This window comes from Colobus angolensis, unplaced genomic scaffold (assembly GCF_000951035.1).
Source record: "Colobus angolensis palliatus isolate OR3802 unplaced genomic scaffold, Cang.pa_1.0 Scaffold198, whole genome shotgun sequence".
NCBI lineage: Eukaryota > Metazoa > Chordata > Mammalia > Primates > Cercopithecidae > Colobus > Colobus angolensis.
Window position 1 is genome coordinate 5,218,529 of NW_012115132.1, and position 23,994 is coordinate 5,242,522.

Genomic DNA, 23,994 nt, shown 5'->3' on the forward strand with positions numbered 1-23,994 from the left:
GGTGGGGGGTGCCTGAAATCCCAGCTATTTGAGAGACTGAGGCAAGAGAATCGCTTGAACCCAGGAGGTGGAGGTTGCAGTGAGCCAAGATCACACCATTGCACTCCAAGCCTGGGTGACAGAGGGAGACTCTATCTAAAAAAAAAAAAAAAAAAATTAACGTAACTATTAATATATTTGGGCTTAAGATTGCCATTTAAGTTACTTTTTATTCATTCTCTCTGTTTTCATTTCTCTCTTTTCTTTTTCTTCATTCCTCTGGGTTATTTGAACATTTTAAATCATATATTGATTTATTTATGTTATTTTGAGTGTATCTCTTTGTAAAGCTTTTTAGTGGTTTCTCTAGGGTTTACATTACATTTAAATAATTTATCATGGTTCAGTGCTTTGTCATTTTACCAGTATGAGTGACATGTAGAAACTTTACCTCTTAGCCAAATGAGGGAAAGCAGCTGAATTTCAATGCAGACATGTAGAAGAAACTAAGAAACTTACTTTAAGGGCCATAAAGGCCCTTAAACATGTTCATTTAGATGTAATTGTCTTAACTATTTATTCTACAGACATTTGGAACCATGCTGGACAATCTCATGATTTTTGTTTTCACCATAAAAAATAATTTAGAAAACTCAAGATGAGAAGGAAAGGCTACTATAATTATCTGTATTTTAATATACTGTGTTCTTTCTTCTTTAAGAATGGTTCAATGTTTGGTTTGTTTGTTTTTTGTTCTTGTCCTTTCCTTTCTTTATAAATTCTTTTAGCAGGTCTTCCAGGGTAGGTATGCTAGTGACAAATCCTCTCAATGTTTTTTCATCTGAGAATGTCTCGATTTCTCTTTTATTCTTAAAGGATATTTTTGCTGAATATTTGCTTCTCGATTGACATTTTTTTCTTTCAGCAGTTGAAAAATGTGTAACTTCCTCCTGACTTCTGTGGTTTCTAACGAGAAACTCACTTTAATTCTAATTGTTTTTCCTGTATAAATAAGGTGTTATTTCTTTCTTCTGCTGTCAAGATTTTTTCTTTGTTTCCAGAAGTTTGACTTTGATATGTGTTGGTGTAAATTTCTTTAGGGGGTGTCCCTTTTGGAGTTTGCTAAGCTTCTTGAATTTGTAGGTTATGATTTTTGCCCTATTTGGAATGCTTTCAGTCATTATTTGTTCAAATGCTTTTTTATCCCTGTTCTTTTTTTCTTCTCCTTTTGAGATTCCTATGATAGGATTGTTTGAGATTTTTTCTTTTCTTAAGTTAGGGTCTCACTTTGTCACCCATCCTGGAGTACAGTGGCATGATCTTGCCTCACTGCAACCTCTGCCTCCCAGAGGGTCTCACTTTGTCACCCAGGCTGGAGTACAGTGGCATGATCTTGGTTCACTGCAACCTCTGCCTCCCAGGCTCAAGCGATCCTCCTGCCTCAGCCTCCCTAGTAGCTGGAACCATAGGCACATGCCACCACCACCCAGCTAATTTTTTGTATTTTTGGTAGGAATGTTTTTCACATGTTGCCCAGGCTGGTCTCAAACTCCTGAGTTCAAGCAATCCACCTGCCTCAGCCTCCCAAAGTGCTGAGATTATAGGTGTGAGCCACCGCACCTGGCCTGACTTTTTTTTCTTACAGTTCCACAGTTTCCCAAGGCTCTGTTCATTTTTTGTACCAGTCTATTTTTTTATTATGGTAAGATATATGTAACATTTAATCTGTCATGAAACTAGAGTAAAATTTTGAAAAATCAAAAAAAGTATATGTAGCATAAATGTTAACATTTAAACCCCTGAGTGTACGATTCAGTGCCATTAAGTACATTTACATTGTTGTTCAACATTATCACTATCCATCTCCAGAACTTTTCCATCATCCCAAACTGAAACTTGGTACCCATTAAATAATAACTCCTAGTTCTCCCTCATCCCAGGTGTTGGTAAACACTATTCTACTTTCTTTCTTGATGAATTTGACTATTATGGAAATCACATAAGTGAAATAATACAGTATTTGTTCTATTGTGTCCAACTTATTTCAATTAGCATAATGTATTTAAGGTTCATCTATGTTGTAGCATGCATTAGAATTTAATTCCTTTTAAGACTGTATAATATTCCGTTGTATGTTGTATTAGTCTGTTCTCAGACTGCTGTAAAGAACTGCCCGAGACTGGGTAATTTATAAAGGAAAGAAGTTCGACATGACTGGGGAGGCCTCAGGAAACTTACAATCATGGTGGAAGAGGAAGCAAACACATGATGGCAGGAGAGAGAAGTGGTGAGCAAAAGGGGAAAGCCTCTTATAAAACCGTCAGTTCTCATGAGAACTCACTCACTATCATAAGAACAGCTTGGGGTAACTGCCCCCATGATTCAATTACATCCTACTGGGTCCCTCCCATGACACATGGGGATTATGGGAACTACAATTCAAGATGAGATTTGGGTGGGGACACAGCCAAACCATATCATATGTATATACCACATTTTGTTTATCCATTCATCAGCAGATGAACATGTGAATTGTCTCCATTTTTTGGCTATTGTGAATAATGATGTTATAAACATTGATGTACAAATATGTTTGAATTTCTGCTTTCAATTCTTTTGGATGTATACCTGAAAGGGAAATGCTGGATCATTTGGTAATGCTATGCTTAATTTTTGAGGAACTGCCATATTGTTTTCCACAATGGTGCATCATTTTACATTCTGTTAAGCTGCTGTACAGATTAGGTCATTTCTATCATTCTATCTCTATTTTGCTGACCTTTTTCTTTTTTCCTTTTGATTCTGCCGTTAAGCTCATTCATTTAGCTTTTGGTTTTGGTTATTGTACTTTTTAGGTTCTAAATTTCCATTTGCATTGCATTTTGGTTCTTTTTTTTTTTCCTTTCCTTTCCAACTTTTATTTTAGGTTTAAGGGTTACATGCACAGGTTTGTTACATGGGAAAATTGTGTGTTATGGAGGTTTGGTGTACAGATAATTTTGTCATCCAGGTAATCTGTATAATACCTGATAGGTAGTTTTCCAATCTTTGTTCTCCTCCCATCCTCCACCCTCAAATAGGCCCCAGTTATTGTTCTTTCCTTTGTCATGTGTACGCAATGTTTAGCTCCCACTTATAAATGAGAACATGTGGCATTTGGTTTTCTGTTTCTATGTTAATTTACTTAGGAAACATCCTCTAGCTCCATCCATGTTGCTGCAAGGTCATGATCTCATTTCTTGTATAGCTACACAGTATTGCATGCTATATATGTACCACATTTCTTCATCCCATCCACCACTGATGGGCATCCAGGTTGATTCCAAGTCTTTGCTATTGTGAATAATGCTGTGATGAACAGATATGTGCATGTGTCTTTATGGAGAATGATTCATATTCCTTTGACCATATATACGTAATAAGATTGCTGGGTCAAATGATAGTTCTACTGTAAGTTCTTTCAGAAATCTCCACACTGCTTTCCATAGCAGCTAAACTAATTTACCTTCCTAGCAGCAGTGTACAAGTGTTCCCATTTCTCTGAAACCTCACCAACATTTTATTTTTTGACTTTTTAATTACAGTCATCCTGACCAGTGTGAGATGGTATTTCATTGTGGTTTTGATTTGCATTTCCCTAATGATTAGTGATATTGAGCATTTTTTCGTATGCTTGTTGGCCACGTGTGTGTCTTCTTTTGTAAAGTGTCTATTTATGTCCTTTGCTGGTCCTTATTTACATCTTGTATATCTTAGATAAGCTGAATTTGTTTGTTGAGACTTTATTTGTTTCAAGTGTGTTTGTAATTGTTTATTGAAACATTTTATGAGGGCTGCTTTAAAATCTTTGTCAGCTAATTCTAACTTCTCTGTCATTTCAGCAGCATCTATTGATTGTCTTGTTTCATCTAGTTTGAAATCTTCTAGTGCATGTACATCCTGGTTCTTGAGGAGATGAAAGATTTTTAATTGAAACTTGGACATTTGGGTATTTTTTTTAATGAACTCTGGATCTTATTGAGACCTTATGTTTCAGCTGACTTCCACTGACACAGTTCTGGCAATACAAGGGCAGGGGAGTAGGCCCTCCTCGTTACTTCCTAGAGAGGGTACAGTAACACTGGGCCTCCATTGACTCCCTTGGGAGGTGGTTCTTTGTTACTGGTAGAGGGATGGGAGTTCCAGATCCTGCTAGACCTTCACTGATACCTCCTTGATGAAAGGGCTAGGAGAGCCTCATTACTGCCCTCTGTGTTGCCCCCACTGACACATTGGATGGGTGACCTCATAACCACTTGGCTGTGATGAAATACTGGTTCTCTACTAGGCTTCCTCTAACATCATTCCTTTGGGGCATAGCATGGGTGCCTCATAGCTGTGTGGTAAGTGTGGAATTGCAAGCTCCCACATGGTCTCCAATGACAGCATGCAGAGAACAGGATTTTTTTAGAGGTTTTAAAAATTTGTTTTTGTTTTTGTCTGTTGTTGTTTTCAGGTCACTGAATGTCAGTTCCAAGCCTGGGATATATGTGACAAATAGAAACCTTGGGAAATCACCACCTTGTTGTACTTTGGGTCCTGAGGTCTCTAGTCAGTCTTCTTTCTTCTCTGCATTTTTCAATCTCCTTATGTTTCTTTTATACATAATGTCCAGGCGTTTAGTTCTACTTACTAGGAGGAAGTAGAAAAAATAAGTCTACTTCATCTTTCCAGAAACAGAAATCTGGATTCTGAAAACATTTTGAAGATGGAGTCTATAGGATTTTCTGATAGATCAGGGGTAGGGCATGAAACAAACAGAATAGTAAAAGATGACAGAGAAGGTTTTTGGCCTTATCAACTAGAAGAATAGAGCTGTCATCAAACGAGATGGGGAAGACTGTGAGAAGAACATTTTCGGGGATAAGAGTGGTGGTATCTGCAGCTCAGTTCTGGAAAGATTAAGTGGGAGGTGCCTATTGGATATTTAGATGGAGATGTTGAATAGGCAGATGAACATGGTAGTGTGTTCAGTGGAGAGGTCTGGGGATAAATTTGGGAATCAGAATATATGCGATGTTGAGAGCCCTGAGAATGGATGAGATCACCATAAAAGGAGCAAAAATAGGGGAAAGAAGATGTTCAAAGTCTAAATTTTGGTGCTCTTCAATATTTAAAGGTTGAAAAGGGGTAGAAAAATCAGGAATGGGAACTGAGAATAAAGGAGGTAGCCAGTGAGATACGAATGAAATTAGGAATCCAAGTGAAGGAAATGTCATTGCTTCCGGGCCCTTTCTTGTCAAGGTGATCATATTGATTTCTTAATTCAAATTCTTCATATTCTCTGTCTCTCTGTCTCTCTCTCTCTCTCTCTCTCTCATACCTCTTACATCTAGTCTATTTCATAATGAGGACCCACGTGAACTGTCTCAGGACAGATGAAAATAACCCATTGTAGTGTGTTTAGCACACATGGGTGCAAAAACTTAGTTGGATATCTTCAAGGACAAAAAAATTGCAAAGAAATGTTAAACTTTACTTTATAGTTTTACTGTTATGAGGATATTGGTATCATAATTCTGAAACAAAACTGTATTATGTATGTTGTAGGATAAAGCAATAAATAAATGTATTATTGTTCATAAGTAGCCTAGCTGTTTTCTAATGCGCATCATTCCAGCTACTTAGTGGTAGGCAAAAACCTCCAGTCTGTTCTTCCATGAGAGATTTTCTTTCTTCTGTTTTTTCTTTTTGTGAATGTTCTATTACCAAATTCTAGTGTAGTTCCTCGTGGATCAACCTCTAACACCTCTAAATTTGTGGACTTTCTCTGTGACCTAGGATGTAGTCTATTTTAATAAATATTTCAGATACACTCGAAATGAGAGGATATTAACTTTTCATTTTGTAGTGTTAAGAATTTGTAACATGTAATTATTTCTTCTCCCAGATTGAAATATAACACCAGATCCCAATGACAAAACAACAAAAAACTTCAGGGCAGGATATGCCGTTTATTGATTTAACTATTTCATCAGTTCTGTATATATATTGATTGAATGAATAAACATTTCAAAAACAAGGGATAGGAAAAAAGTCATTTGGAAGTAGAAAAGAATGTTTTAAATTACTTATCTAAAATGGCTTCTTACAGTTGTCACATATTCTTTTAAGGACTTGAGATGTGTATTTCAGAGTAATGTGTCAAAATCAGCATGATTTTTAGAAAGTATGTTCTGCATCATCCTTCAACAATACCTAAAATAACTTCTTTGGTACTTTACTCATGTAAATCTCTACATGAAACAAATAGCAGAAGGCTACTATTTCTGGTAATTCTGATAAAAGTTTCCATGTCTTAATTTCTGTATAATCTAAGTGGTTACAAGTAGCTATCTAAAATTACGTAAAACAAGTTGCGCAATACTGGCTCACCGCTAATTAACAGAATAATGTCGGACAAAACACTCCTCAGTTTTCTAATATGCATAATGCGAGTTAGTACAGCACTTCATTGCGAGATCAGAAATGAAAGCATTTTTACACAAGAAACACTACAGAAATAATGTAAACTGTAATGCTATTATGACCGTTTGCCTAATGGTGAATGATTAAACATTTAAAAAGTTTACTTTCATCTTAGATCATTCCATTGGAAAGAGGTCGAAAATGTACAGTAGGCATGCACAAAGGATAACGCCTGGAAATAAGGTAAAACTGGAAAAGAGGAGGGAGGCGGGGCCCAATAGTGGCTTCTCCTTCCATCTCCGCCCCTCGAACGCCGGCCTGCGAGTGACGTCACGCGAGACTTGTACTTCCGTTTCCGGTAACTCACGTTTCTCTTTCTTCCTGTCTGGAAAGATGGCGTCCCGCAAGGAAGGCTCCGGCTCTGCTGCCACCTCTTCCAGCTCCACCACCGGCGCAGCAGGGAAAGGCAAAGGCAAAGGCGGCTCCGGAGATTCAGCCGTGAAGCAAGTGCAGATAGATGGCCTCGTGAGTGCTGTTCCGTTTCCTCTGGCCCACGTGGGGAGCGCAGTTCCCAACCCCGTCCCACCAGCCGTACTTTTCAGCATTCTCCCCCCCCCCGGGCTTGGTGTGGCTGGGCCAAAGTTTTTCCCTAGTACTTATCTCTTTCATCTTCACTTTTTGTTCAGGAGAGGCGAGAATCTTCTCTTGTCTTCTAACGGGACAGCTGGGGCTTCAGGAAGGGGACTGAGAATAGGGGTGTGAGTGACAGGTTCCTGGGGTCTTTGTTTTGAGATGCCCGGTGGGGGGGATTTGAAGAAAGACTCCCGGAGACAAGCCGCTAACAAAGGTGTCGAGTAGGATTTAGGGACCTAGTAGGGCTTTGGGAAGGAGAGAGTAAGGAAACTCCACTGCTTCCCTACTAGGATCTGACATCTATACTTCCCAAGTGGAGGTGTACCTTGTAGCCACTCTTTTGAGCCTGTACTTCGGCGCTTTATCTGAAACCGCATAATTTAAAATAGACTCTTTTGTAGGGTTCATTCTGAAAAACATAAAAGAATATCAAAGAGAAGGGCCTTAGATGTGTTTAATAGTTAAGGTTCGTGAACTAGGACATCCAAGGAAATTCTCGATAAGGAAATGGACTTAGCTGGGAAAAGGAAAATCTAGAATGAGAAATTTTATTCTGTTGTTTCGAAGCAAAATGCATTTGTACGACATTCTAGTTTTAAAAAGCATCCTTCCTGCTTCTTTTTTTAAAAAGCATCCTCTCTTCCTTTGGTTTTTTTTAAAGGTTATTTCCTATTAATGCAGATCTTAGATATTTGTAATAAGGAAGTACTTTTAAATTCATGTGAAAATTGTAATTGCAAGGGAGTATTTTTAAGTGGAAACTATTGATAATTTAAATCCAGCGTATAATTGAATCAGTTGAACTGACTTAAACTGGATACCAAAGTGTAGCCTGGTGGTTAAGAGCTCATTCAGTCTTCTAGGCTCTTCCACTTAACCAGCTCTGTGACTTTAGGCAAGTTAGCCTTTCCAAGCTTTGCTTTCCTCATCTGTCAAGTGGGAATGATGAGTATCTATATCATAGAGTTGTTTGGATTAAATGAAAAAATTTATGTGGTGACCTGTAGTACAATGTAATCATTTAATGTTATGATTATTATTATGAGTTTAATGTCTGTGGTTAGCAGAGTTTGAAAGATGCAGGCAAGAGATTAACTTTGGGATGTTTTGTTCTAAATGTCACTTGTGTAATACTTTGAAAATGCAGAATGGGTGCGGTGGCTCAGGGCTGTAATCCCAGCACTTTGGGAGGCTGAGGCGGGTGGATCAGGAGGTCAGGAGTTCGAGACCAGCCTGACCAACATGGTGAAACCCTGTCTCTACTAAAAATACAAAAATTAGCCGGGCATGCTGGCGCGCGCCTGTTATCCCAGCTACTCAGGAGGCTGAGGCAAGAGAATCACTTGAACCTGGGAGGCGGAGGTTGCAGTGAGCCGAGATCCTGCCACTGCACTCCAGCCAGGGCAATAGAGCGAGACTCCGTCTCAAGAAACAAAAACAAAAACAAAAAACAGAAAAGAAAATGGAGTACTATTTGGTCTGTGTACTGGCACTCTGGCTTTCCCTGGCTCATGGGAGGCAGATGTGTGTTCAGGAATAAATGACGTGTCTTTAGAGATTGCAAATCTCTAAAGCTAGTGGGTGGACTTAGATTACACTTGTTAAAATAAGTGCCACTTGGCCGGGTGCGGTGGCTCACGCCTGTAATCCCAGCACTTTGGGAGGCCAAGGCGGGCAGATTGCGAGGTCAGGAGATGGAGACTATCCTGGCTAACACGGTGTAACCCCTTCTCTACTAAAAGTACAAAAAATTAGCCAGGCGTGGTGGCGGGCGCCTATAGTCCCAGCTACTTGGGAGGCTGAGGCAGGATAATGGCCTGAACCCGGGAGGCGGAGCTTGTAGTGAGCAGAGATCACGCCACTGCACTCCAGCCTGGGTGACAGAGTGAGACTCCGTCTCAAAAACCAAAAAAAAAAAAAAAAGAAAATAAGTACCACTTATACACTTGGGAAATGTTTATTTCTTAGAAACATATTTCTTAATAAATTTGCTATGTCACAACAGCACTCTTTGAATCACTTAGTTTCCAGAGTTGAAAAAGGCAACAGGTCGGTGGCATAAATCTATTTGGAGGTCATGTATTCAGCAAATATTTTAGGACGTTCTTTTAAGTGCCAAATACTGTCTAACATAGGGCAGTGATAAAAGCACTTCCATAACAATGTCCTGGCAGCTTTAAGAGGGATTGTTGAATTAAAAAGAGACCTGCAGGTGGAGATGGACTGGATCACTTCAAGTTTCACAAATAGGCAATGGGCTTAGGAAGGTTAAGAAACTGGTTCTCAAATTTGTGATTTCACAAATTACTCTTTCTTTTAATCAGCTCTCTCAGAATTGATTAATGCTAAGGAACTGCTTAATCCTTCTCAGAGGAGATTGGTTTATATACATGTAAATGTTATCATTTACTGTGGAAGACATACCTTTTCGGTGGTGAAAATGCTCGTATCTACCACCAAAAAGACCCTTTTTGATTACCAAAGCACCTTGGAAATCGGATAAAAAATCAGAGGCTTACTAGTGACTCCAAAATCAATCATAATAAGAGCAGCTAAAGGATTATTTTATGTGAGGGTTATTTATATCCAGATTCTTGATGAACTTAGTGAATTATCTCTCATTCACAGTAGTGTGTACCTCTCTGCTTTTTTCTTCACCGATTGGGTAGATATAACAAAATAAATTCCTAACAACTTTCCCTATCTTTGGACATCTGCTTTTCTGTCGTTTATATAATTTTAGGCAGCTAGATTATAATGCAGTTGCAAGGTTCTTTTATCTTGGTTGCTCATATTTTAATTGTGAATGTTTTCCAGTTACCGTAAATCGTGTAGGAAACATTGAAATGGTATGTTCTTTATGCCTTATACATTATTAGATACAAGGAGTACTGGTTACTCTAAATTTTATTAATGGATGATTGTGCATGGAGTGACCAAGCATCATCCATCTTTAATACTGTCTCTACCTGGATGTCTTATAAGTATACCCACCTTTGCCCAGATACAGTTTAAAAAAACTCTTACACCCTCCCCTGCCCTCCCCTCCCCTCTCTCCCTCCTTTCCTCCCTCTCTCTCTTCCTCTCTTTCTCTCTCTTTCTTTCTTTCATCTTGATTAACAGTGTTACTCTTAGGAAAGCAGTATTATATATTAGCCAAGAGAATCCTGAAGACAGACTTGTATTCAGATCTTTATTCCAGCAGTAAGCATGACCTTGGGGAAGTTATTAATTTTTCTAGGCCTCAGGCTTATCCTTTATAAAATGGGGATGATGATAAAGTAGTAACTCATAAGGGTTATGAGAATGAAATTCTGAGGTATTTAAAGTGTTTAATACCTGTGTCATCGTAAACACTCAGATTACTGTCAGTGTCTTTGCCACTCTCATCCTTATTAATGTTTCTCAAATCATTCCGAAAGCTAACTTTACTAATGTAGATTAGAATTGTAGAAAGAGCACTGAACTGGTGGTAATCAGGAGACATGCGTTCCAGTCTGCAACCACCAGTAACTAACAACACTTCTATGATTGTTTTACTCCAAAGGTACATTTTCTCATCCACAAAATGATTGCCACTATCCCTATCAATTTTAATAGTTTATGATTTCTTTCTTTTGCTTTCATACCTAAATCCTGAGGGTTCTTAACTGGTGTATGACCCCAGTCAATCACTGTCCTTCCTTTTAGGCCACTTACTCCTCACCTTTTATGTTTCTTCCCTATCTGTGTATGTTGGAATGTCTCATGGTTTAGGTTTTGGCTTTTCTTTTAGTCTCTGCTTGACATAGGTAGTGTAATGAAGTTAATAAAAGTACATACTCTGGAGCCAGACTGCTTGGGTTTGATTCCCAGCTCTGAAATTCGCTGAATGACGTTGGGTAAGTCTTTGTGCCTCATGTTCCTCATCTGAATTGTTTTGAGACTTTAAATGGGCTGAATATATGTCAATAAGTAGAACAATGTCTGGGACAGAATAAGTCACCATTTAGGTGTAGCTGCTGCTTTATTTGCAGTAATTATAGTAGTATTTTTAAAGGTATTCTTATCTGTGCTCATGGCTTTAAATATTATTTATATGCTGGTAAGTCCCAGATTTATATTTCTGCCAGTAATGGCTCTTGAATGCTTCTCTTGATTACCCATTGCCTGTTTGACGTCACTATTTGGATATCTCATAGGCATCTCGTGTTTAACATGTCTAAAATAGATTTATAGACTTGTTCTTCTCCTTATTTTTCCATCACAGCACCCTGTATTTCTGTCTAGGATTTTCCACAGCCTGTAACTATCTTGTTTGTTTTCTTCTTTGTTTTCTCCATCAGAATACATGCTACTGAGGGCAGGGACTATGCTTTTTCACCTGTTTTATCTCCAATGCTGAACCTGTTAATTGACAGAGTAGGGTAAATGAATGAGTATATATTCCATTTTATTATTTATACTACTCCTAGTTTATGTTCTAGTATCTTATATAGGTTATTTTAATATTGTTTTCCTCTGCCCTCTTCAGTCTACCATTCATACTTTTATTAAAACGTTCCTTTAATGTGAACATTCAGATTTTAACTTCTTTCCTTAGATGTTTGCAGTGACTTTACATTGAATTTAAAGCCCACCAAAATGTTGTTCTTGTTTCTTGCGTTTATGTTCAGGTTTATTTCCTTTCTTTCCAAGCTTTGTAGGAACTGTAAATTCCAACCACTCAGACTACTTGTTTTTTTCTTTAATAAGTCATGCTAAAGGCTGGGCATGGTGGCTCACGCCTGTAATCCCAGCACTTTGGGAGGCTGAGGCAGGCATATCATGAGGTCAGGAGATCAAGACCATCCTGGCTAACATAGTGAAACCCTGTCTCTATTAAAAATACAAAAAATTAGCTGGGTGTGGTGGGCGCCTGTAGTCCCAGCTACTCGGGAGGCTGAGGCAGGAGGAGGGCATGAACCCGGGAGGTGGAGCTTGCAGTGAGCCGAGATCGTGCCACTGCACTCCAGCCTGGGCGACAGAGCGAGACTCCATCTCAAAATAAACAGACAAATAAATAAATAAAGTCATGCTAAAGACAGACCTAGATTCACATCCTTATTCAAGCAGTAAGCATGACCTTGCTTTTGGTTCATGAAGTTCTTTCTCTTTGAAATTCCTCTCTTTCATCATCACACATTGAATAAAAAATGTGACTTAATCGACTTACTCTGTTTTTTAAAAAATCCTCCACATAGTTTAACTTGAATCTGTAGATGTATTCTGTTCTTCATTCATGTAACAAATATTTATTGATTGCCAACCGTATGCCAGGTCTAGGTCTGCTACATGCTGGGATGTATTACAATAACCTATATGAGATATTATATAGGTGAGCAAGGTAGAGCACAGTCCCGACTCTCATGACCATTCTCAGCCATATGTAGATGTAGGTGAACCCAGAGATTAGTCTCATCCTATGTTTAGCCTGATGTTTTAACACATTTGTTCCTTCCTGGCACATTGATGGCGGCCAAGACCAATTTTTCTTATATTCTTGAACCCTTCCTTTCCTATTTTAGACCTATTTCGTCAATTCCTCTGTCTCTGTGATATAGCAGTCTCTCAGTATCCACAGGGAAACCAGGACCCCTGTGTATACAAAATCTGGACATACTGAAGTCCTACAGTTGGCCCTGTGGATCCCTGTGGAACTCACATATAGGAAAAGTTGGCCTTTCCTATATGCAAGGTTCACTCCCTGGACCTGTGCAGTTCAAGTCCATATTGTTTAAGGTCAACTGTATGTTCCCTTAGTACATAAACATCATCAGGACTTTCCCATATTAAAATTTTCAGCATTGTCTCTTTTAGCTCCCTGTGTTTCATTTTTTTTTTTGCCCTGACTTTTTTTCCTCTTTTTTTTTGAGACGGAGTCTCGCTCTGTCGCCCAGGCTGGAGTGCAGTGGCCGGATCTCAGCTCACTGCAAGCTCTGCCTCCCGGGTTTACGCCATTCTCCTGCCTCAGCCTCCCAAGTGGCTGGGATTACAGGCGCCCGCCACCTCGCCCGGCTAGTTTTTTTTGTATTTTTTAGTAGAGACGGGGTTTCACGGTGTTAGCCAGGATAGTCTCGATCTCCTGACCTTGTGATCCGCCCGTCTCGGCCTCCCAAAGTGCTGGGATTACAGGCTTGAGCCACCGCGCCTGGCCGGTGAGCTTTGTTTTAATGATTCTTTTGTAGCTTTACCACATGGAGTATTAAACAGTTTGATTGTTTTCACCTGTCTATTTGAATAAATACGAGTTAAATCATAGTTTATATTCTCCTGTGTTTTGAGTCTTGATATGTCTGTCTCACAACATGATTGGTAGGACGCTATCAATCATGTTGATAGCGAGGGATGCTCCTCGACAGTTACACTAAGTACCATAATGTCAAATTATTTTCCTAAGTATTTGTACCATTTCACATTTGTCATAGCACTTTATGAGGAATCCCATTGCTTCACATCTCTTTTATCTTTCGTGTGGATAGATACCCATTTTTGTCAGTCCATTAAATTGAAATGTTCTCTCTCAGTAATCTTTTAATTGTCCATTCCAATAGACTTGTCAATGTGTCTCTTACTGTGTGCCTTGCAAGTGTCAGTGCTTGGTACTTCCTTGTGAATTGGGAGAATGGTTAAACTGAAGGAACTTGATGGAAGGAACTCTCCAGAGGGCTTGTTTTCCAAATAAAAGTATCATTTGGAGAAGCAAAGTTATAAGCCTACGTAAGCATATCATAAAGCAGTTCAAAAGTAACTCAGAGCTAGTCTTGTGGATGGAAATGTAGTGCCTGAGTCACATTCTGCTTAAAGTTGTAGCAAATACAGATGAGTTAAAAGACAAAAAACAAAAAACAACCAAAGATAAAGAAATGAAAGAATCGGTCTTCATTCTGTCAGGTGGTCTCATTGTTCCTAGACAAGATCAGGCTAATTCTTCCCGTTAAACTTTTCATGTTGAACCCACTTTGTTCCCTAGAACATTTGAATTTTAACCTTTCTTATGTTCATTAGACTCTTGCTATTCAAAGTATGATCCATGATCAGTAAGATGAGCAATGCTGGCTATACTTGAGTTTGTTAGAAATGCAGACATACAGTATCACAGAATCTCAGGCCCCTCTCCTGACCAGTCAGGTGATTTATAGCATATTAATGTTTGAGAAGAAACATTGCTGTCTTCCTTTCTCTGAACTTTTTAATGACAGCTTGTATCATTCACCTTGGTATGTGATCCATACTGTTAGTGATTTACTGTTAATATATTTTCCCCTTCTCATTGAGATAATAACCCTTTTGAAGGCTAAAGTGTAAAACATTTGTCTCCTCCACAAGTCAGTGCTTGAAACCCATTGCTATTGAAATTTCTTACCTTTTAAATTTTGTTTTCCACTTTATGTAAGTTATCTTATTAGATGCCTTATTCCCCTGGTTTTGTAAGTAAGGTAGAGTATGTTATTAATAAATGAAAAAGTACGAGTTACATACACAGTTAACTCTCCATATCTGTGGGTTCTGAATCCAGCAATCTCACATCCATGGATTCAACCAACCATGAATCGAAAATACTAGGAAAAAAACAATTAAAAATACAAATAACCAATACAGTATAATTATTTACATAACATTTACATTGTATTAAATGTTATATGCAGTCTAGGGATGATATATGGGAAGATACACCTAAGTTACATGCAATTACTAATACTACACCATTTTATATAAAGGACTTGAGCATCTGAAAATTGTGGTATCGAGTTTGGTCCTTGTTTCTGTCTAAAACTCTTTTTACTTGTTGCTTATTTCTTCACACTAGAATATCAGCTTCCTGAGAGTGGTACCCACGTCAGATTTGTTCGCTGCAGTATTTCCAAGTATCTAGAATAGTACGTTGTGTATAGAAGGCACTCAGATGTTGTGAATGAATGAATATACTGCTGTTGCGTGGAAATTTTCTTGAAAATCAGTCATTAAGAAACTGGATTAGTAAATGCTTTGTAGAAATTAATAGAGTGTTGGTGAGAAAAGAGCACACAGTTGGGGATAAACTAGTTAGCTTTATGGGCTTGTTCGTATGTCTCCATCTTTTTGTCGATTTCTTATCTGTTTGAAAAATCACTAACGTTAATTGAGCACCTATTATAAGACCCTGTACAGGGATGTTTGGTTAAACTTTGTGTTGTTTGGTTAAATTTTGTGTTAAATTTTAGATGTTGTGATCCGCACAACAACTTTGGGGATAAATGTTATTGCTACCTTACCTACCTGATGGTTATTCAAATCTAATGGAAAAATTTTGGTGGAAGTACTGTGTTTTTTTTTTTTTTTTTTTTAATTTGAGACAGAGTTTTGCTCTTATTGCCCAGGCTGGAGTGCAATGGTGCGATCTTGGGGACTGCAACCTCCGCCTCCCAGGTTCAAGTGATTTTCGTGCCTCAGCCTCCCAAGTAGTTGGGATTACAGGTGTGCGGCACCACGCCTGGCTAATTTTTTGTATTTGTAGTAGAGACGGGGTTTCGCCATGTTGGTCAGGCTGGTCTCAAACTCCTGACCTCAGGTGACCCGCCTACCTTGGCCTCCCAAAACGTTGGGATTACAGTCGTGAGCCACCGCAGTGGGCTGGTGGGAGTGCTTTGTGACCTAAATCCAGTAATTTGGATTTGTAATGCCAGGCTATCACATGTGTCACTGTAGATTTTTTGTGATACTCTTAAGAAGTTAAAGAGACTAGACAACAGCTTGTTAAATTCCGTTGAAATGGAAGCTTTTGGCTGAGATCCTGTTCTGAAGTAGAATATAATTTGGCCTTTTAATGTTTTGACAGCAAAACAATTATATGACCCTTGGCCTCTTTGAGTTTTCTGACTTGAGTGGTACATACGTAAGTTGTTTCACATGTGAGACAGTTTTTTCAGTCAGGTAATTTGAAATCCTTTCAAGCACTAAAACTTGCATATTGTAGCTATTTTAATTATATGCCTTTCTGAATTGTAATACATAATTTTCTCCTGCTTTAGTCAGAGAATATTGAACACAACCTAACCATGTTTTGATTGCATAGTATTATCATTAAGAACATGTTATTGGGCCGGGCTCCCGCCTATAATCCCAGCACTTTGGGAGGCTGAGGTGGGCAGATCACCTGAGTTCAGGAGTTTGAGACCAACCTGGCCAACATGGTGAAACCCTGTCTCTACTGAAAATACAAAAGAAATTAGCCGGGCTTGATGGCGGATGCCTGTAATCCCAGCTACTCGGGAGGCTGAGGTAGGAGAATTGCTTGAACCCGGGAGGCAGAGGTTGCAGTGAGCCGAGATCACACCACTGCACTCCAGCCTGGACGACAGATGGACACTGTCTCAAAAAAAAAAAAGAACATGTTATTGAACCAGACGAGACAGAGACAGTAGATCTGTCAAGAAATCCCTTTAGGTAGTCTGTTACATCTATAATAAATGTCCCCTGTCATTGAATTTTAGGTGCCTTGAGTAGTTTATATTTCTACTTGGTGCCTTTTTTGGTTGTTAAATTTATCTGTTTCTTATCCCCTTGCTTTTCAGGTTTGTATTTGCTGTGAGTGAAAAACCAGTTATGCAGGATTATCTCTAACCTGAGTGTTTGTGAGTGAGGATTAAATTCATTATGCAGTCTGACATTTTGATTGCTTAGTTATATTTTTTGCTGAGGCAAGTAAGATGTTATTGCTTACAAATAGTGAATTTTTATAATAGAAAAATCATTTAGCATACATTATTATATCTTGGTAGCTCCAGGAACTGGGCAGACTAGTATTATCTAGATTATACGTGTGATTCTCCCACTCCAGGAAGCTGAATGGCTTTTCAAAGACATAGAGTGAATATATCCTAGAGCTTGAATTCAGATCACGTCCAGCCATCCTTGACTCATTTTCTTTTACATTTTATAGCAGCTTCATACACTTTAAGATCCTAGTAGTTGTTATGTGTTGTGTGACAGGTACTGTTTTAAGTATTGTGTGTTTATTAGGGCATTGAAGCAATACAACAACTCATTGATACATCGCTATTTTATCAGTGAGGAGACGTGGGTACAAATAGTTTATGTGATTTCATTAATATTCAGATGGAGGAAATAGAAGTTAAGGTGTGTAGAGAATAGTTAATCTAGTGCTTCTTGTTTGAGTGTTGGGAAATACATTTTTCAAAACTCAGGTGTGTTACAGACTTGTAACTTTAAAATGCATGAGAAAACAGATATTAGAATCTTTATGTTTAATAGTCAGTCATATTGTAGCAGATTTGTAGCTTTAAGAAGTCAATTTAGTAAATATTCTCAAGTTTGGAAAAATGCAACCTTAAGCTGCTGAGTTGACATATTAAGATACTGGGGATCAATAGTAAAGAAAATCAGTATATTAAGGAGCATTGGGAAGAGTACTGGTAGGTGTTCCTAAGTAAGGTAATTTACCTACATTAGGTAGGTGGTAATTCTTAGTCCATCTGACTTTTCCTTTTTTTTTCCTTTGAGACAGAGTCTCGCTCTGTCGACTGGGCTGGAGTGCAGTGGCCCGATCTTGGCTCACTGTGATTTCCACCTCCCAGGTTCAAGCAATTCTCATGCTTCAGCCTCCCAAGTAGCTGCGTGCCACCACACCCAGCTAATTTTTGTGTTTTTAGTAGAGATGGGGTATTGCCATGTTGGCCAGATTGGTCTAGAACTTCTGGTCTCAAGCGATCCGCCCACCGCGGCCTCCCAAAATACTGAGATTATAGCGATGAGCCACCACACTGGGCCAGACTTTTCCATTTTTATGTTCCTCCCAAGATTTGGATAAACCTGCAAACATCCTGGGCCATTGGTCCTTTCCCTTAGGGTCAGACACCTTCTTGAAATTCATTGCCGTTTGCTTTTTGACAGTGCTTACTTTATTTGTGACATACATGCTAGTGATGACAATCTGTCATTTGTTTCTTGTAGCTGTCTTCTTGGGTATAATTTAAGGCAGCATACACAGTACTTCTCATGGGGGAGATAAATCAGTTATGATCTCTAGGTTTGACATGAAACCTAGATATGTTTGATATGAAGATAGTGAATGACCTTCCTACTGTAATAAACAGAACCTGAATGGGTAATTTCTTACATTGGTGATATGATTTTTAGTAGTAGATATTGATTTTAATAGTTGGTAATAGTTACTGTTGAATTCCAAACTGGATGGTTTCCCAAGTAAATGGAATATGATTAAAAAATTTTAACTTTAGTTGTTACAGCAAATCTGGCCTGGATTTATATGGTTAACACCTCAAATATCTGTTTAACATTAAAAGGTGTGGGTGTACAATAAGCATTTTTTATCTTTTGCCTTTTTGTCACTTTTTGCTTCACCTGGTTTCTGTATACGATAAATTCGGATCTTTTGTTCAGTATCTCGGACTTCATTGGTTTGGCTGAGCAACTCCAGGTATTTTAAGTCTTGGCAGCAATGCTCTGGACTTGCAGCTCAATCCTAGTGCACACCTTGGAGAAAAAAGCCTCTACAAAACATGAAGCTTTGAAAAGAATCTTTGCAAGTTCTTATTTTTGTGTTTAGATTTTCTTATTTTTGCTTCAAGTCTACCATAGGTCATTTCTTAGATAAAAGCTCCTAATTTGTGCACTTACAGAAAACTTGGTTGCATTTGCTTTCTTTTCAAAATTAGTTTGTAATTTTTTTGGTAAAATATTGGTACTTGGATGTTATTTTATTTGGCAAGGTTTTAGATAATATCTTAAAGAGATTATAGCTTCCTTTTTTGTAAACTACTACTGGTAGGTAGATCATTCTTTAAAATGGTTATATCCAGTAAAGATTAGGTTTAATAGCAAAGTGTAGTGTAATTTACTTGGCTCTTTGATGACAAACTATATTTGTTTCATCAAAACTGAAAGGGCTGAAGTGGATACTTAAATATGCTGCTAGTATGCCATATTCTTGATAATGTTGGTTCCATGCTAAGGCATAGAAGAAAAAAATTGGATTCGGGAAAAATAGTGATAACAGTATTAACTTAGTAAAAAAATATGTATTTTTAATCCTTTGAGTCTTTGACCCTTTAAACATCAGCTGCATTTTGGCATAAAATTTTAAGATTTTCTTTTTTTTTTTTTTTTTGAGACGGAGTCTTGCTCTGTCGCCCGGGCTGGAGTGCAGTGGCCGGATCTCAGCTCACTGCAAGCTCCGCCTCCCGGGTTTACGCCATTCTCCTGCCTCAGCCTCCCAAGTAGCTGGGACTACAGGCGCCCGCCACCTCGCCCAGCTAGTTTTTTGTATTTTTTAGTAGAGACGGGGTTTCACCGTGTTAGCCAGGATGGTCTCGATCTCCTGACCTCGTGATCCGCCCGTCTTGGCCTCCCAAAGTGCTGGGATTACAGGCTTGAGCCACCGCGCCCGGCCAAGATTTTCTTAATAGTACCTAAACTAGTATTTAAGTGCCACAGATGTTTGTTGTATCGTGAGGCTTACTATGAATTTTTAAAAAAATACTTTCTATATTTCCACCTCTTCCCATCACCATCTAATTTTATTTGCTGTCCATTAGTGATACCACTGTCTACCCAAGTCATGCAGGCTTCTGGTATCATCTTTGACTGTTTCTTGAGGTTTTCCTAAGATCACTTACTTAGTTCTTTGAGTTTGTAACTACATTGTCTGTACTGTTCAGTTCTTGCTGCCTTTCTCTTTTTTTTTTTTTTTTTGCCTTTCTCAACTATCACCAAAGCCTGTATAACTGGTCTTAACAGCCCTTATTTTGTACTTGTACAGTGCTGCTAAGTTATCTTCTCAATGGACAGCTGTAGTCTTAAAACTCACCCCTTTGGAAAATCACTATTACACACAAAATCAAACTTTAATTCCCAACTTATTATTTATATATGTGTGTGTGTGTGTGTACATATGTATGTATGTATTTTTGAGATGGTATTGCTCTGTCGCCCAGGCTGGAGTGCAGTGGTGTGATCTTGGCTTACTGTAGTCTTTACCTCCTGGACTCAAGCAATCCTCCCACCTCAGCCTCCCTAGTAGCTGGGACCATAAGTGCATGTTACCACACCTAGCTAATTTTTGTTTTTGTTTTCTATTTTTAGTAGAGATAGGATTTTGCCATGGTGGCCAGGCTAGTCTTGGACTCCTGGCCTCAAATGTTTCTCCTGCCTCAGCCCCCCAAAGTGCTGAGATTATAGGCATTAGCCACTGTGCCTGGCCTATTATTGTTTTTTGAGGCAGGATCTCGCTATGTTGCCCAGACTGGAGTGTAGTGGCGCGGTCATGGCTCACAGCAGCTTTACACTCCTGGGCTTGAGTGATCCTCCTCTTCAGCCTTCTAGTAGCTGGGACTACAGGTGTGGGCAACGTGCCTGGCTTATTTTTTTATTATTCTTTTGTAGAGATGGGGCATCTCTATATTGGTTAGGCTGATTTTGAACTCCTGGCCTTAAGGTAATCCTCTTGCCTTGGCCTCCCAAAGAGCTAGTATTACAGGTGTGAGCCACCACCACCTGGCCTTGCCTGCGACCTTTTGTTTTCATCCTCCAAACGAGAGCTTGTAGATGGTGTTTTCAAGTGTGGTTTACTGGTAGCCTTTAAAACAAAATAGAAGTATTTTCCTTTTGGAGAGAAGAAAACTCCCATTTTACATTTTACACAGAAATACATCAGCTTTGGTTTCATTCTAAAGGCCCTCTTGACCATAAAGAAGATGAAAAACCACCTGGTGGACTTACTGTGGTACGCTTTTTATACAGGAAAATGGAAACCCTTTTAATTTATTAAGCCTGTTTAAACACAACCATTACGCTGGTAATACATGCCTATGGCACACAAATCAAAGACAAAGTAAAAGTATACAGTGAAAAGAAACTCTCACTGTCATCCCTGTCTTCCAACCATCCTCTTCACAGAGGCAATCATAGTTGCTTTTCACGTGTTTCCTTCTGCATCAGGAGGCAGGAACAAATTATAATGAGAGTGCCCCCAAATCACCTAAAGTCCTGCCTTCTATTTAAGCAGTGGCCAGTGCTCCTGAATGTAATAAACTTGAATGTAATAAACTTAGAATGTGTTAGAAGGTAGATAGTTCATAACAATTCTAAACAGTTTTTTTGTTTTATGAGAAAGGAAATGAATTTTGTTTCAGCTAAGCTTTTTAATCACTCATTGTATTTTAGAAAAATTACCAACCAGGTACATGTGGGAAAATTTGCAGGTTGGTTATATATATTGAATTGCTAAAGCAGAAACTTACACATTAAACATCTTATCAGTTAATTCTTAATTATGATTATATATTTGTACATTTGATTGCATCATTATACTTATATGTGACTAATTTTTATAAGATTATTACCATTCTTTTGAATTTCTTGAGGCTAAGTTCTCTATCTTTTTTTCCCAACAATTATTAGTTGATTTAACTTTAAAAATGTGGACCGTCAGTGAGCATTAGATCCAAGAGAATAATAATGAAATATGCCCTTTCAGACTGAAATATTATAGAGGTTGATATTGATTAAGTGTATTGGAGCATTGTAACTAATCCCATATGTGTCAGAAACAAAAAATCTTTTTTTTCCCCCTATTGAAGTAACTTAAATTTCTTTCACATCAAAACTTAACAGCAGTGATTTAAATCCCATTTATTATTTGACTCAGCCAGTTATGAAATGGAACCCTATCCCACTTGAGCCTTAAAATGTGTTAAATTTAAGACTAATGCAGCTTTCTGCTTTTTGAATTTACATTTTGGCAATAACTACCATCTTTGTTCAGTGTTAGAAAAAATGATCTAGGCTTAACCAAATAAGAAAACTGCCAAGTTCACGATCAGTCAGTGAAAGAAGCCAGAATTAAATGAAAGTCTAGATACTGACTTTGCAGAATATGCTAAAGGGAGGTTTTACAGCATTACAGTTTCTTTGAGAATAAAAATCTTCTACAGCAATAGCTGTTCTTTGACGGTGATTGATGTGAGAAATTCAGGCTGTGGGACTTACCTCCCAGAAGCTACAAAACTGTAGTAAAGCCAAGTAGGAATTGTGCATCCTGCCTGACCTCTTCTTCAACTAGGCAGTGACTGGTATAGTTTGAGCTTTGTCTTTTTTATTTCAGACTTTTAAGAAACTTACGGACTGTGCTTTGTCTTTAATGATGTTTTAAGGGAAAATTACATACAGATAAACACACATGTATACAGAATATTTTGAGTAAATTTAATTGAACTCTTGACTTTTTAATGCAGATTTAAAATATCTTGTTGTAAAACTTTGTGGTATGGGTTACCACATAAAGATAGTATGTCCAGGTGATTGATGCGTCTTAAAGAAAATGGAAGCTTGGCATCAGTTGGGTTAATAAGTTATAATTCACCTCTTATTAGGCTGAAAAAAAACTCTCTGAGGAATGAACTGTAAACATTCTGGGAAGACAAGTGTCTGTACCATAAGGGTAACTAGGCATATTTTAGTCACTAAATATTCCTTGGGATGGACAGATGGATAGATGACTGACTGAGAATAGGTGACATATGACAATTCTAAAAAAAAGATAGAAAAAAATTAAAGAAATCAGACTTCTAAAAAACAAAAAGGGAGAAAAAAGAGAAGAGGTGAAATGTTTGTTTTAATAGTTGTTATAATAGTAGCTAACATTTACTGAGGACTTACTAGTAATTGTGTGCTGGGTAGTTTGAGTGTATTATTTTTTAATCTTTGCAACAGTGCTTGAGATTGGTACTGTCTTTATCTCTATAGGAGGAAGGTATGGCTAGGGTAGATAAGGTAACTTACCTAAGGCCGCAGAGCTGGCACTCAAACTGTATTTTGGATTCTGGTTCCCAGCCCCTCAACCACTATGCTATAGGATTTTTCTGTTTGTGTAGACTGCAGGGTTGGGGAGTCAGTCACACTGGTGTATACATTCATAAGAATTCATGTTTAAGCTTTTACTAAAGTTTTTTTCTTTTACTCAAACATTACATTTTTACAAAGAAATAAAGATTTCTAGAATTACTGTGTACTAGACAACAAATGGAAGACAGCAGTGAGAGGTTTGAATGTTGGGGTTTCAGCTGGGCTTACTCACTGAATAAATAAATCACTGTCTTACAGAAGTTGTGATTCAAAGTGGGCCCTGCTGCTGAAATAAGTTTTTTTTTTTTATCATTCTTAAAAATACAATGTTCAGAATAGAATTGGAGCTAAGGGAGTTGTGATTTGACCTCAGTGGAGGAGTATGCCTGTCATCTCCTGTAGAAGCAGCAAGGAGTGGCAGAGAAAACTATTCATTTCTTACTCTCTTCTCAACTATTGCCACAGTCTTATGCCACTGGGCTTACAGTTATATAAGTGCTTAATACTACACAGTTTGGAGCTCACGTCTATTGTGTTCATGTATTTTGAGAGACTTCGTGACATAAATATGTTTGATTCTGTAGTCTAAATGCTCAATTTTGGGAGTTGGGAAAGAACTGTTTACCTGCTTAATGTTACGGATTCTGTAAACCAGTGCTATTCAAAGTACAAGGAATGGTTTGGGAACACTGGCCTGCACAGTATAAACACAGGGTTAAGATAGAGTGTTTGGAAACTTTTATTATAGTAGTTTGACACTGCTGTGATATCCAAGTGATATCCCTGGGCTTTGTGTGTGTGTGTGTGTGTGTGTGTGTGTGTGTGTGTGTGTGTGTGTGTGTTTAAATTTTCATCTTTTTAGTAAGTAAGTTTTATTGTATTTTACTAAAGTATTGGTCTGTGATAGATTGGGGGAAAATGGGTTCTTCACCACTGATAACTTGAGAAGCATTGTTGTAAACTATTTTCATGTCTGTTTTGGCTAATAGCATCTTTCTGTAACCAAAGTTGCTGAGACCAGCTGGGTTGGGGAGACCCTAACCCAGTGGTGCT

The 23,994-nt window shown here is 38.3% G+C and overlaps 1 protein-coding gene across 3 annotated transcripts in view; it reads left to right on the forward strand.

The window, feature by feature from the left end:
* The window catches only part of EIF3H (eukaryotic translation initiation factor 3, subunit H), a 128,722-nt gene that overhangs the window by 8,743 nt on the left and 95,985 nt on the right, over window positions 1-23,994 (forward strand). The window contains exons 2-3 of one of the 3 annotated variants that reach the window (XM_011941090.1): window positions 6,602-6,669; window positions 6,820-6,951. In XM_011941090.1, coding sequence (XP_011796480.1) covers window positions 6,628-6,669; window positions 6,820-6,951 — 174 coding nt within the window. In that variant the 5' untranslated portion in view covers window positions 6,602-6,627. Of the gene's footprint in view, window positions 1-6,601; window positions 6,670-6,781; window positions 6,952-23,994 lie in introns of those variants that run through there. The other 2 variants (XM_011941092.1, XM_011941093.1) reach the window with 2 other exon arrangements.